General features: G+C 58.4%; 2 protein-coding genes across 3 annotated transcripts in view; one reads left to right on the forward strand and one right to left on the reverse strand.

Annotated features, from left to right (window-relative positions):
* The window catches only part of LHFPL5 (LHFPL tetraspan subfamily member 5), a 5,678-nt gene extending 1,284 nt beyond the window's left edge, over nt 1-4,394 (reverse strand). The window contains exons 1-4 of one of the 2 annotated variants that reach the window (XM_066565360.1): nt 4,101-4,394; nt 3,912-4,019; nt 1,065-1,301; nt 98-130 (exon numbers count right to left, since the gene is read on the reverse strand). In XM_066565360.1, coding sequence (XP_066421457.1) covers nt 114-130; nt 1,065-1,301; nt 3,912-4,019; nt 4,101-4,323 — 585 coding nt within the window. In that variant the 5' untranslated portion in view covers nt 4,324-4,394 and the 3' untranslated portion in view covers nt 98-113. Of the gene's footprint in view, nt 1-97; nt 131-1,064; nt 1,302-3,911 lie in introns of both variants that reach the window. The other variant, XM_066565358.1, reaches the window with a different exon arrangement.
* Nucleotides 4,395-6,590: 2,196 nt separating this feature from the next.
* Nucleotides 6,591-7,888, forward strand: CLPS (colipase). The gene is made up of 3 exons (XM_066565409.1): nt 6,591-6,686; nt 7,551-7,673; nt 7,754-7,888. Exons 1-3 carry the CDS (start codon nt 6,591-6,593, stop codon nt 7,886-7,888), a joined length of 354 nt encoding a protein of 117 aa, XP_066421506.1.
* The last annotated feature ends 5,261 nt before the right edge of the window (nt 7,889-13,149 follow it).

The raw sequence follows: 13,149 nt of genomic DNA on the forward strand, positions 1-13,149 counted from the left end.
AGCACCAAAATCAGCTGTCAATGCTTCGGTAATCAGAATACAGCAGTGACATTGTGGATGCTGGGAATGTTAAAAATCTGTGTGGGTTACCACTTACATGGTGATCAGCTCTGTCAGTCGTTTCCCTCTTCTGTAAAACAAAAAGAGGAGTGTAGAGTTAGTGTGTAAAACTGAAAGGATGAGTCTGTTTTGCAGGTTTGTTTTCAAAAAGGAAGATGTTTAAAATGAGAAGAAAGTCCCAGAGGCCTGGGAAATGTAATCTGGGTGAATTTGGGCTCCTGCCTTGTTCTCCATCAGTTTTCTGCTGCTGGCTCTCCCTCCCTACAGAGCAGTGTGTGACTGTGGCAGGGATGAAGCCACCCATCATCCACTCAAGCAGCAGCAATGACCTTGATGCCTTAAGGCTGAGCTTTCATCTTTTCCAGATTCTGTACTGTATTGGTATTTAACTCTGAACTTCACATAAAGCATTGGCAGGTTCTCCTCACAGCTCAGTCACACAGAACAATCCTTTTCCAGCCCCAAACCAAGGACACTCCTGCAGCTTCAGCCCAAAAAGTGCAAACAACAGGGAATGGAGAAGGATGGAACTGCAGAACCTGGAGCTGGAATTGGACAATGAACCCCAGCATGGAAATGGACCAAAACTTATAAAAGTGTGAAAACTCGTGACTCAGGGTCCATCTTGGGAGGAGCCACGGCCAGGCTCTTGTACTGCCCAAGGTACATCCTTTGAAGGCCTTTTAATATTTATTAAATGTCCTTTTATTAAAATATTATTTTAATAAATAATACGGATAATATAATAGAATTAAAGAGTTATATTAAATAATAATTAAATAATGATAATCAATAATAATTACATTCAATAATATTTATATTCAATAATAATTATAATCAATAATATAATTAATAATATAATTAAAATATTATTTTAATAAATATTTATTAAAATTCCTACTTTATTCCCTTAACTCTGTCTGCCTCTGTTCCAGGCAGCCTCTCAAGGCACCACCCTTGAGTCGCTGTTCAGGAGCCTGCAGGGGCAATCCCACCACACCCACCTTTATCCTCCACTTTGAAATCCGAGGGGAGGAGGTTGTCCTGCCGGTTGCCCAGCACGAAGGCCAGGAAGGAGAGGATGAGGGCGTCCAGGATGCCGATGATGCACAGGATGTAGGCCCAGCGCACGGTGCAGGCGCCCAGCGTGTATTTGTCGGTTTTGTCCCCGCACATTCTCCTCACCTCGGTGGAGTCCCAGCCATCGGGGTAGATCAGGCAGCCAATCATCAGCCCTGTAGCTGCAGGGACAGGGGCACACTCAGCTCCTGAGCTGATGATGATGATGCCTGAGATTTTTAGCCTTTTATGTTTTACATAAGTTTGTCCCTTTGTAGATTGCTGTAGGTTCTAGTATTTTTTCTTTCTTCCCTACCTTTAGGAATAGTAAGCTAACCTTATAAACACATTCCTAAATGTTGTTTAGTCTTATTCCAAGAAGAGAACTAACTTCAAGAACGTTCTCTTTTCCAACCAGAATCTGGACCAGACATAACAAAAGTGGAGCAAAAGAAACCCCTGGACTGCTTCCAGAGGGTCAGGGCCCCAGGAATTATTACCTAACCAACTAACCTTTTGACTGGACAGTGGATGATAAGTGCACTGATCTCCTAACCTTATAAAAATCGTAGAATTGCTATATCACACGTACTTTTCACCGTGTTGTTCACCTGAAAGCTTTCAGCTAAAGGTTTGCTTTTGTACTCACCCCAATTGGAAAAATGCATTCTATTTTCCAGGCCCCAGCACTGAAGTGGAGAGAGCAGCTGGAGGAGCAAACATCATGCTGCAAACACACATCAGGTGCTACAGCCCTGTCCCTTGGAGGCGCTGGGGTTGCTCATCCCCGTGGGCTGTGCTGAGCTGCACAGGCAGGGAGGAGCAGGATCTGCTGTGCTGCCTTCCCCCGAGCCAAGGACGAGCAGCATCAGCATCTCCTGTCCCAGCGTTGCCCAGGCAACGTCTCTGCTCCCTCTGCACAGGGCCCTGCCCGTGGCACTCCAAGGAAATATCTCCAAACAGAACTGGAATGGGTTTAGTCTGAGTGAGTGCAAACCCTGGCCTAGCACCTTGCAGCCTATTCCAGCTCAGGGTTTGCTGAGGTGGAGCTGCTGTCAGCAGCAGCTTTGTGGGCAGATAATTCTGCTTGTTCAGCTGTGGTGGTTCCAGCAGCAGCTCCTGCTCAGAGCTCACACAAAACCTTGGGAGCTGCTCCAGCCTGGGCACGGGTTCCTTAGCACCTCACCTCACCTTTGCCACAGCAGCTGTGCCAGCAGGTTGACGAAGGGCAGCTCATGCCCCAGAATCTCAGAAGTGCCTTTTTCCCCCACTCAGAGAAATTTTATTTACTGGACAAGAACAATGACCAGGCTTGGGGTGAGTTCATGTGCAAGGTTTTGGGGCATGATTAAAAAAAGCCCTTCACATGCTCCACTCTCATGTTGGAAGTAACTGCTGCAGATGTGGGGCAGTCCCTGACTCCTGTCACACAAGAAACCAGCCCATGGTGGACAAGCAGATGTTTTGTCCCTGCCCCTCATGGGCATCTGCAGCTTTCTCAAATGCTCTTTGTCCCACACCTGTGCTCCTTTTCTGCCACCAGGTGCTCAGAAACCAGAACCCCCTTCTGGGGCACTGGCCTTGTCCTTTGCCAATGTTTTCTTTTCCCTTGGCTTGGGGACAAGCCAGCAGCAAGGTGAGCAGGCAGCTTCCTTACCTGCAGAGAGGATTTCTCTTCATGGAAAAGCAGTTGGATAACTGCACACAGAATAAATCTTCCCTGTAACTAACAGAGAAATGGGGGAAGTGGGAAAGAAATAATTTCTGTGAAATTGTTCCCTGGTTCAGAGCAAAGGCCAGGAAATTGATCCCCTCTTAGCCCGCCCACTTTGTAAAATAATTCCTAAAATGCAGCAGCACCTGTCCATCTGGCAGAACTGCCTGGGACAATTTTCTCTCCCCCCATTCAGAACAAGAACAAAAAATGGAAAAACCCCAACTGCCACAGCAAAGCCTCTCTCTGCTGCTGCTCCCCAGGAGGCTGAGCTGCCCCAAGCTTCTTATCTAAATCTTTGCTTGAGCTCGATTCTTTAGCTGGGAACTGAAGGAACCCCGCTGCCCCCTCCCACGGGTGGCCCCGGCTCACATCAATCATTCAGGAGCACCAGAGCCCTGGCTCGGGTTCCAGCTGAGCCAGGAGTTGGGTTACAGGTGTCTCAGGTGCCCTGGGGGGAGATGGGGAAGGCTTGAGAGCCGCGGGGATGAGCGGCAAAGGGAGAAAATGCCAGTGATGGTGCCAAACCAGTCAGCCAGCCCCCTCCTCGTGTTCCATCTTGCTCGTGCATTATTCCCCGAGCTCAGGGAATTTCTACAATGAGCCAGAAAACGTCACGGCTGTGTGCCTGCTCCGTTCCTGCAGGATCCCCAACACAGGAGAGAGCTCTGTGCCCTGGGGGGTTTTTTTTGGTGCTCTCAAACTGATCCTCTGAAGCCTCCCTGCGGCTGGGCAGGAGCGGTGGCGATGGGAGAAGCTGCCCCGGGCAAGTTTTGGCAGCCACAAGGTTTGGGGCCTCAGGGTTTGGGGCCACAAGGTTTGGCAGCCACGAGGTTTGGCAGCAGCACCTGGGGAAGCATCACCAGACATGCGGCGCGTCTGCTGCGCCTCGGCTGCTCTGGAAGGAGTTTTTTACTAAAAACTCCCCACTGGTAACCAGGAAAGGGGAACACATGGCATGGAGGTGACACTGGGGTCTCTTAACAAGCCAAACCCCCATCCCCAGCAGAGTCGGGGGCGGAAAGGGAAAAGGGGCGGCCCCGGGAGCCCCCCCGCGCATCCCCCCAGCCCCGCTCACCCGCTGCCAGCTGCATCCAGGCACAGACTTTGTACACGGTGGCCGCGTTGCAGAAGAAGAAGAGGCTGAAGCAGAGGATGGTGCCGATGATGAGGAAGGTGGAGATGCCTACGAAGAACATGGCAGTTTTGAAGGCACTGGAGGGGATGGTGCCGAAGTCCAGGGGGCTGCCCTTGCAGATGAGCTCACCGGTGAGCGCGTTGCCGATGCAGTAGGAGAAGAGGCCGAAGTAGCCGGCCTGCGGCGTGTCGATGCTGTCGCCGATCCAGTAGGGCTGGATGAAGGTCACCACCATCAGGATGGAGAAGCAGAGCGTGAAGAGGGCCCAGAGCACTCCCATGGCCCGCGCGTTCCGCACATAATTGGTGTGGTAGATCCGGGCCGCCTCCTGCGCCGGCAGCAGCTTGGTCATGGCTGGGGAGCGGCACCGGCACCGGCCCCGGGGCTCCCGGTCCCGCTCCGGCCCCGGGGCTCCCGCTCCGGCCCCGCCCGGCAGCGGCGGGACCGCCCCGGGGGGCGGTGGCGAGACCTCCTCCCACCCCCGGTGAGCCGGGGGGGACTCGGGAGGAGCCGGAGCGACCCCGCTGCCGCAGCCGGAGGGGGCGGGCGGTGCCTTTCGGGACGCGCTCCCGGGATGCTCCTGAACGAGGATGCGCCCTGCGTGCCTGGGATGCTCCCTCGGGATGCGCCCTTCGCCTCCTCCGTGTGCCCTAAGATGCACCCCGGGGTAACCCAAATATCGCCAGCGTGCACCCCAAGGTCTGTCCTGGGGTGCACCCTGTGCCGCTGGGCTGTGCCCTGCAGTGCCCTCAGGGCTGCACTCTTGTGTCCCCCCCTGTGCCCTGCAGTGCCCTCAGGGCTGCACTCTGTGTCCCCCCCTGTGCCCTCCAATGCCCTCAGGGCTGCACTCTGTGTCCCCCTCTGTGCCCTGCAGTGCCCTCAGGGCTGCACTCTTGTGTCCCCCCCTGTGCCCTGCAGTCCACTCAGGGCTGCACTCTGTGTCCCCCCCTGTGCCCTCCAATGCCCTCAGGGCTGCACTCTGTGTCCCCCCCTGTGCCCTGCAGTGCCCTCAGGGCTGCACTCTGTCCCCCCCTGTGCCCTGCAGTGCCCTCAGGGCTGCACTCTGTGTCCCCCCCTGTGCCCTCCAATGCCCTCAGGGCTGCACTCTGTGTCCCCCCCTGTGCCCTGCAGTGCCCTCAGGGCTGCACTTTGTGTCCCCCCCTGTGCCCTGCAGTGCCCTCAGGGCTGCACTCTGTCCCCCCCTGTGCCCCCAGTAACGCCCTGGGCTGTGCCCTGCACACCCAGGAAGTGCCTGGGCTGCCCCCCACACCCCTGGGTGTGCCCCAGGATGTGCCACACGCCCCGGGATGTGTCGTGACCCCCACAATGTGCCAGGGACTGATGCAGCAGCCCTTGGGCTCCCTACCAGTGTAGGAGGCCCCTGGTGACACGGGCTGGAAGGGCAGGGGGTCGCAGCCAAGGGGACACAGAATTTGGGACACATCACAGGCCACGCAGCAGAGCCCAGTGAGATCCTGGGGGCCATGGGGACAGGTGCCACGGGACAGTGTGATGGTCACCCTGCAGCCGGTGCCAGCCTCAGCATCACCCCTGTGGCTGTCAAAGCCCAGGGCTATGTGGCCATTAATCAAGTCCAAGCCACTGTGGGCATGAAAATCTGTGCCATTCTCAGGGCTGTTTGCCTTTCATCAGCCCCATCCCCCCAAGCACTGAAACACAGCAAATATTTGGCAGGGCAGGATAAAGTGGTGGCCCTTGGGCTGGGGACCTTGCTGGGCTCTGGATCCTTGCAGGGGCCTCTGCTTTCCTGCACTACATGAACTTTCTCCAGCAGGTTTCTTGGTGCCCTTGGTTCCATTTGAGAGATGGAGGATCTGGTGGCTTTCCCATGGAGCAGAGCTCCTGCTGTGGCAGCCAGCCCTCACTTTGGCCAGGAGACATCAGCAGCAGCCAGCAAGGAGGGTGCCCCAGAGAGCTGCAGCTCCACAGGGAAGCAGAGGAGGAAGAGGAAGCACAGAAGTGAAGCTGTCCATTAGGGCCCCCTAAGCTGTATTTTCACTGGTGGCAGCAGGCAGGCAAGGAGACTGCATAGGGCTCCTGAGGGTGCTGATTAGGTGAGGGTGTTAATTATTGGGGGTCCCACCCCTGGGAGCAGCATGGTTCCTGAGGGAGAAGGGGGGAAGGGGGAGAGAGGGAGAGCCTAGGGGGGGAAAGGGGCCAAGAGAGAGCCTGGTCTGCCTCCCACAGCTTAACAGGGAGATTCAAAGTGGGTGTGGAGCAAGACTGGGGTCAATGGGATTACAGATACCTGATACTGCAGGGGAGGGTCACAGGCTTGGAATAAACCGTACATTTTGGGGGGGTGAGGCAGAGCAAACCACTGAACTAAAATGTAACACCACACACGAGTGCCATCATTTTGTGTTCCCTTTGGCCAAAGGAGCTGCTAAAGGGCAGGTTGGGGACAGTCACCTGGGGACAGTCACCTGGGGACAGTCACCTGGCTGCCCTGGCTGCCCTGGCATGGCTGGGCCCAGTGCAGCAGTGTCCCAATGCCACGAGCTGAGGTGTGATAGGAGCAGCCACATCAGCTGATGGAGATTGTGGCTGGCTATAAAACACCTGCTGGCCCCGTGGCAGAGCCACACCGAGCCCACCATGGCCAAGGTGCTGCCTGCCTGCCTGCTCCTGGCCCTGCTGCTCCTGGCCCCAGCCCTGCTGGCACAGCAGGAGCGAGGGCTCATCTTCAACCTGGTAAGGGGACACCAGCCCTGTGCTTGGCAGGAGGGTCCCACTGCTGCAGGGGACACGCACGGAGGGTTGGAGGTGTCTGTGGGGTTTTCTGGTGTTGTGAGGGAGCTTGGAGCCTGGGAAATCAGCTCTATAAAGGGATAGGGAACACAGAAAGGGGAGCAGACAAACTCTCAGCTGCTTGAGCCAGCCAGGACCCCCACCCTGGATGGGTCACAGGGCCTGGGGAGGGGAAATGCTTTCCCTGTGGTGTGACCGTGTTCACAGGGGTCTTAGGTTGAGGGAAGAGATGAGGATTTGACTCCATGTTTCAGAAGGCTGATTTATTATTTTATGATATGTATTATATTAAAACTATACTAAAAGAATAGAAGAAAGGATTTCATCACAAGGCTAGCTAAGAATAGAATAAGAAGGAAAGATAAAGGTTTGTGTCTTGGACTCTCTGACCGAGCCAGCTGGGCTGTGATTGGCCATTAATTAGAAACAATCACATGAGACCAATCCCAGATGCACCTGTTGCATTCCACAGCAGCAGATAACCATTGCTTACATTTTGTTCCTGAGGCCTCTCAGCTTCTCAGGAGGAAAAATCCTAAGGAAAGGATTTTTCATAAAAGATGTCTGCGACACTGTGGTGTCTCAGCCCTCCTGTGAGTCCAGCAAAAAACCACTTTGAGGTGAGAGGTATTTTGGGCCAGACTCAGGAAATGCTGCAGAGTGGGGCATGGGGGCAGCGGTGCTGAGCATCAGCCAACAGGCAGAGCTGGTGTTCAACACCCACCCAAACCCCTGGGCTCACAGCTAGGGTGAGATTAAAGGGGAGCAAAGAGGGGTCTGGTGCTCAGGCCCTGCTTTGTGCTGCAGGACACAGGGGAGCTGTGCCTGCAGAGTGCCCAGTGCAAGAGCGGCTGCTGCCACCGAACCGACGGCCTCAGCCTGGCCCGCTGTGCCCCAAAGGCAGCTGAGACCCAGGAGTGCTCCCCAAAGGTAGGTGCTCCCTGCTCCCAGCGCTGGGCAGGCATGGGGCACGTCCCCCCCACACTGCACTGAGCCCTTGTTCCCTGCAGAGCATCTATGGGGTCTACTACAAGTGTCCCTGCGAGAGCGGCTTGACCTGTGAGGCCAATAAAACCATCGTGGGCTCCATCGTCAACAGAAACTTTGGGGTCTGCAAGGACCCCCAGGAGTCCAGCAGGCGGTGAAGAAAGAGCCCCCCTGTGCCCCTCTGTGCTGCCCCTGCCTTTCCCCCTCTCCTGGGTCTAGCTGTGGGAGAATTTGAATAAAGACCAGCTTCTGCCGAGCTGCAAGGTGTAGTTTTCACTCAAACCTGGTGTGAAGGTTCACCAAACCTGGCCCAGGACGGGGGCAGCAGGGCCAGACAGTCCCTGAAGAAACCACCAGGACATGATGGCTTTACCTGTGTGTGCAATCATCCAACAATCTGGGCTGGGCCAGCAGCAAGCCATGGGCTGAGCTCTGCTCCAGGTGAGTTTTAAAAAGGAGATGCAGGGAAGGGGAAGATGCAGCAGCCGCAGGATCTGAGGGAGCTGCTTGGGTTGTGCTGGCCTCAGTTTATTTCCTGCTGTAGCACACAGCAGGGTGAGGAAGAGGAGGCAGCTGTCTGGCAGAGCTGTGGAAGCAGCAGGAGATGAGGGGATCATCAGAGAGGGTGTTCTTGGCTCCTCCAGCACAGACTTCATTCACCCCATGTTTTTCTGTCCCTGGGGATCACAAGAACCAGGCACCCACAGTGCCACTGCCCCGAGGGCTCTGCACCAGCTGGGGAGGCCACAAAGGCTGGGGGCAGCCCCTGGCAGCTGAGGAGGTGCTGCAGGAAACTTTATTTTCAAGGACAAGGGTGACTGGCAGCTTGAGGATCTGCAGCTGCAGAAACACCAGGGACACGTCTGGGAGGGTGGCGCGGCTTGGGGGAGTCCCCATTGTTGAAGGGGAACATGGGGGGCAATATGGGGACCTGTCTGGCTCAGAGGGGCTGCAAGAGGAGAAAATTCTGAGCTGGGTTTTAGTTTTAAACGTGTGGCAGGTGGTTAAAATCTGGAGGGTCTTGCCCTCGTTGTCGCGGTGGTCCTGGCAGGAGGCCACCAGATGAATGTCCTCAGTGGCGCAGGATGAGCTGTGGGCTAAGGGCGGCTGGGGACAGGGATGGGGACAGCAGCCGCTGTCCTGCAGCAGCCAGCCAGCCCAAGGGGCGCAGGACAGGGGGTCTCTCCCTGGATCCCCCTCTCTGCGGGGTCCCCACGCTGTTCCACAGCACCGGGAGAGGCTGGGACACGCACCGGGGACCCGGGGAACCCTGCCTGCCCCAAAGCCCGGCCGGACTCTGAGCTCCTGCCAGGGGCAGGGTGGGAGTGAGCAACGCCCGGAACCGGCAGAGGGCAGCGGCACCGTGCCCACGGCCCCGCAGGGACCCCGGCCCCGCAGGGACCCCCGGCCCAGGGCAGCGCAGCCCTGGGGGTCCCTGAAATGCCCCCCGAGCTCTGCCACCCCTCGAGTCCTGCACTGGGGGGAAAGGGGGGGCAGTGATGTTTGGGGTGGGACAGGCAGGGGCAAACTCTGGAGTGCTTGATGGGGGTTTTTGTGGTGTCCCGGTTTTTGTGGTGTCCCCACGCTGGCAGAAGGACGATGGGGGCACCAGAGAGGTGGGAAGGGAGGGGGCTGTGCTGAGGTGGGGTCGCATAAATCCCCCTCCCTCCCTCCTCGCCCCGCCCCATCTCAGCCCTATATTTACTGGTGAAGCCGCAGCTTTGTTTTGGCAGCTCTGGGCTGGTAAATATTGGCTTAAACCGAAAACCAGACGCTGCCTGACTCACGGCGTCTTAACAAACACAGGAAGGGGCCCCTGGTGCGTGTGGGGTGCTGGCAGCCCTGGGGACAGACCCAGGGTGAGCGGGGCATCCTTGAGCAGGAGGGCTCTGCTGCAGCCAGGGTCCCTGTGGGGAGATGGGGCAAGGAGGGGCACAAGCATTGGGGTGCCCCTTCCTCCCCCCCTGCCCTGCACAGGGTGAAAAGCAGCGGGGAATATGAGACTGAAGGGCAGCCCAAGATCCCCGCCCCAGGCTCACCCCAGCCCCAGGATTGTCCCCCCCTGTCCCAGCCCGTCCCCTCCGGGTCACCCGAGGCTGCCCCATTTCCCAGGGTTGTGTGTGGCGCTGCCCCCGCCCCGGTGCCCCCTCACCCGCCCTGCCCGAGGGTACAGGATGTTCTCACCCAGCCCCGCTCCCGCTCCCCAACCTCTCCCCGCCTCTCCCCCCTTTCCGCCAGCCCTCGGCCTTCACCTCTCCTCCTCTGCGCTGCTTTAACCCTTTTATTCACCCCCAGACGTCGCCTTTTCCTCTCCTTTTTCTCTTTCTTGATTTCTTTTTAATTTCTGCACGGATGCGCTGAAACTCCTTCTCTACCCATTCCGGGCTATCCCTGCACCCCCAGCTTGCTGCAGCTACAGTGGGGTGCCCACCCAGTGCCCAGCTTTGCAGACACCCCCAGAAAAGTCCCCCCACTGCCAGCCTTGCAAAACACTCCATGGAAAACCTCTGTGTGTGTGTGTGTGTGTGTGTGTGTGTCTGTCTGTCTGTCTGTGTGTTTGCTCCCGCAGCCCTCACCCTCTGTACCCTGGGGGCACAGGGGCTGCCAGCCCCAGCCCTGGGAGGGGGAAATGTGGGGTTTTGGGGGCCTGAGGTGGCCCTGGCCCCCACGGTGGAAGGGACAGGCAGCAGCCCCGCAGCTCCAGCTTAGGACAGTGATTCCAGTGGGGGAAGACCCCAGGCACAGCCTGATAATTCCATGTCCCCACGCACAGTTTGGGGACAGTTTGCTGCCCCAGTTTGCTGCAGCCTGGGGTGAGGATGGGCCTGATCCTGCAGCAGGGTCAGGGGCACTCCTGGGCTGTGGGTTGGGGGGCACAGGGGGGGCTTTGGGGCATTTCAGGGCTGTTTGTGCCTGAGGGGCTGCCCAGAGCCAGCTGGGGTGCACAGAGGTGTTTGGGGGTGCACAGAGGCACCTGGGGCTCCCTGCCTGCTCTTGGCCCTGGGTTTGCTCCCCCCATAAACCTTAACCCCAAGTGGTGCTCAGGACATGGCTGGGGGAGGCTGGGGCAGCCCGGGGGGGCAGCAGCCCCTCTCAGGGTGTCCCTTGGCCACAGCAGGACCTGGAGGGATGAAACACATCCCTGCAGGGCGTGGGACACCCCTAGCCAGCACCAGGGATTTGGGGAATCCCAAACCCTCGGGGAGATGCCCCAGCGTGCCCCCACCACCCTCTGCTGGCCTGGGACACCTCAAGCTGTGCCTGCAGCAGCAAAACCTCCCTGGCAGCTCCAGGTCGTGGGGCACAGTGGGGTGCAGACCCCAGGGATGGGGGGGCTTGATCCTGTCACTGAGAGTTTTCCTAAATCTGGGCCAGGTTTTTGCTGTCCCAGGGAGATGGCTTTGGGATGATGCTGGCGAGAAGCCATCCTTCAAGCTCTCTCTGGAAGAAAAGCAACCTTTCTAGCAAAAAGAAAAAAAAAATAAATTCATGGAAAGCTCTGGTTTGCCTCTTCTTGCCAAAACCAATTGTTGATGATTTTTCACGGCTGCTTTGGCTTTGCCTTTGCCTGTGACAGAGGGAACAATGTCAGATGTGCTCCTGTTTTCCCACTCTGATTTTTTCCCCTGAAGCTGGAAGAGGTGAAGGATTAGACTGAAGGACAGGGACCTATCCTAGGCAAATACCAGCCCCAGGGGCTCCCAAACCTGGCATGAGGATCTCAGCCCTTCCTCCATCCTCAGGGCTGCCCTTGGGGCTGCAGTTGGGGTCTCCTGAGGCTGTTCCCCCCAGAGCTACTGAGGGCTGTGGACTGCCCAGTTCAGAGCAGTAGTGGAGGTTACAAGTGGGACATGGGGATGCAGAAAATGGCCCTGGGAGGACATCCAGGCACCCACACACCCCCACAACCCCCTGATGCTGCTGTCCACCAGGGCACAAATGGAAAAACCCCTCATCCTGAGTAATTTGTGCTGCTGGAAGCAGAGCACTACAGGGAGGTGTAAGGAGGGGATGTTGGGCTGCACCAGCCTGGGCAGAGCTCGAGGTTGGGTGCTCTGCAGCAGTCAGACTGGGGGAAGTTCTCCCTGCCGCTGGGCTCCCCCTCAATGGGTTTTAACATTAAATTCCCTGAAATGCTGGCGAGCTGGGCTGGGGGAGCAGACCGAGGGTGAGGAGGGAGGATTTTGGGGGATACCTCCATGACATCGATGGGGATTCACTCTTGGGGGGTGCTAAAAGGGTATTGGGGTGATGGTGGGGGGGATGCAGGGGTTGAGGCTGGGGGATATTGGCAGGGATGTCAGGGGGGAGAGGGGATACTGGGGAGGGATATTAGGGGGGATATTGAAAGGGATGATTGGGTGGAGGGTCCTGGGAGATATTGTGGGGATATTGGGGGGACATGGGAGGAGCAGGGGGGGATACTGGGGGAGGATATTGAAAGGAATGATTGGAGGAGGGTCCTGAGAGATGCTGGGGGGATGCTGTGAGGGATATTGGGGCACGGGGGGGGGGGGGATGCAGGGGTTGAGGCTGGGGGGTAGGGGGGGATATTGGCAGAGATGTCAGGGGGAACGAGGGGGCACGGGGAAGGAGAGGTACTGGGGGGATATTAGGGGGAATATTGAAAGGGATGACGGGGGGTGGGGGGGTCCTGGGAGGTGCTGGGGGGATATTGGGGGGGTTACGGGGTTTGCCGGGGGTTGGTGCTGGGGGCCACACCGGACCCCCCCAAGCAGGAGCCCCGAGCGGGCCGGGCCCAGCCGCCCGGCGGGCCCCGGGTGGCCCTGGCCGGGTGCCCCCCCGCCGGCCCGGCGCTGAGTCAGGCTGTTCCCGGCGCTCCCGGTACATCGCGTCCCCACGCCGGGCGCCTGGCACGGCGCCCGCCCGGTGCAGCTCCCGGCAGGGGCACGGCCCGCTCCGGCCTCCCGGGCTGCGGCTCCCGGCACGGAGAGGCTGAGACCGGCTCCGAAGCCCCCGGGAGCTGCCGGAGGGGCTCCGGGGGTCGCTGGCCCCGGTCCGCTCCGTGCCCCCAACCCGCGGCTCTCCGCGAGCATTGGGGCACCTGCGGGCGATCTCCGGCAGTTCCTGGGTCTCGGATCCGTCTGGCAGGAGCATCTCCGTGGCAGGGCACAGCCGAGGGTCCTGCGGAGGATCGATCCCCCCGGTCAGCCCTGCGCCCAGCCCCGGGCAGAGGCGGCAGCTCGAACCCCGCCCGGGCAGCCCCCGGCACCCCCAGCCCTCCCCGGCGGAGGCTGGTACAGTTCGTTACGTCCAGACCGGAATGTACTTTGTGTTAGAAGTGGCCACGAGCCAGGAAGGCAAAGCCGGACTTTATTTATCCTCCCTGCTCCGGCCCCGCTGCTGCGTCCTGCCCTTGCTCGTGTGGGGCTGGATCTCCGGCAGGGCTGGGGGAGCC

The sequence above is a fragment of the Molothrus aeneus genome, chromosome 24 (genome assembly GCF_037042795.1).
Source record: "Molothrus aeneus isolate 106 chromosome 24, BPBGC_Maene_1.0, whole genome shotgun sequence".
In the NCBI taxonomy this organism is placed as follows: Eukaryota; Metazoa; Chordata; class Aves; order Passeriformes; family Icteridae; genus Molothrus; species Molothrus aeneus.

Bases quoted from the DNA above. Each gene is read 5' to 3' on its own strand.
- CLPS (XM_066565409.1), top strand. From the start codon at position 6,591: ATGGCCAAGGTGCTGCCTGCCTGCCTGCTCCTGGCCCTGCTGCTCCTG. The intron at 6,687-7,550 runs GTAAGGGGACAC...TTTGTGCTGCAG, and splicing joins GAGGGCTCATCTTCAACCTG to GACACAGGGGAGCTGTGCCT. The intron at 7,674-7,753 runs GTAGGTGCTCCC...TGTTCCCTGCAG, and splicing joins CCCAGGAGTGCTCCCCAAAG to AGCATCTATGGGGTCTACTA.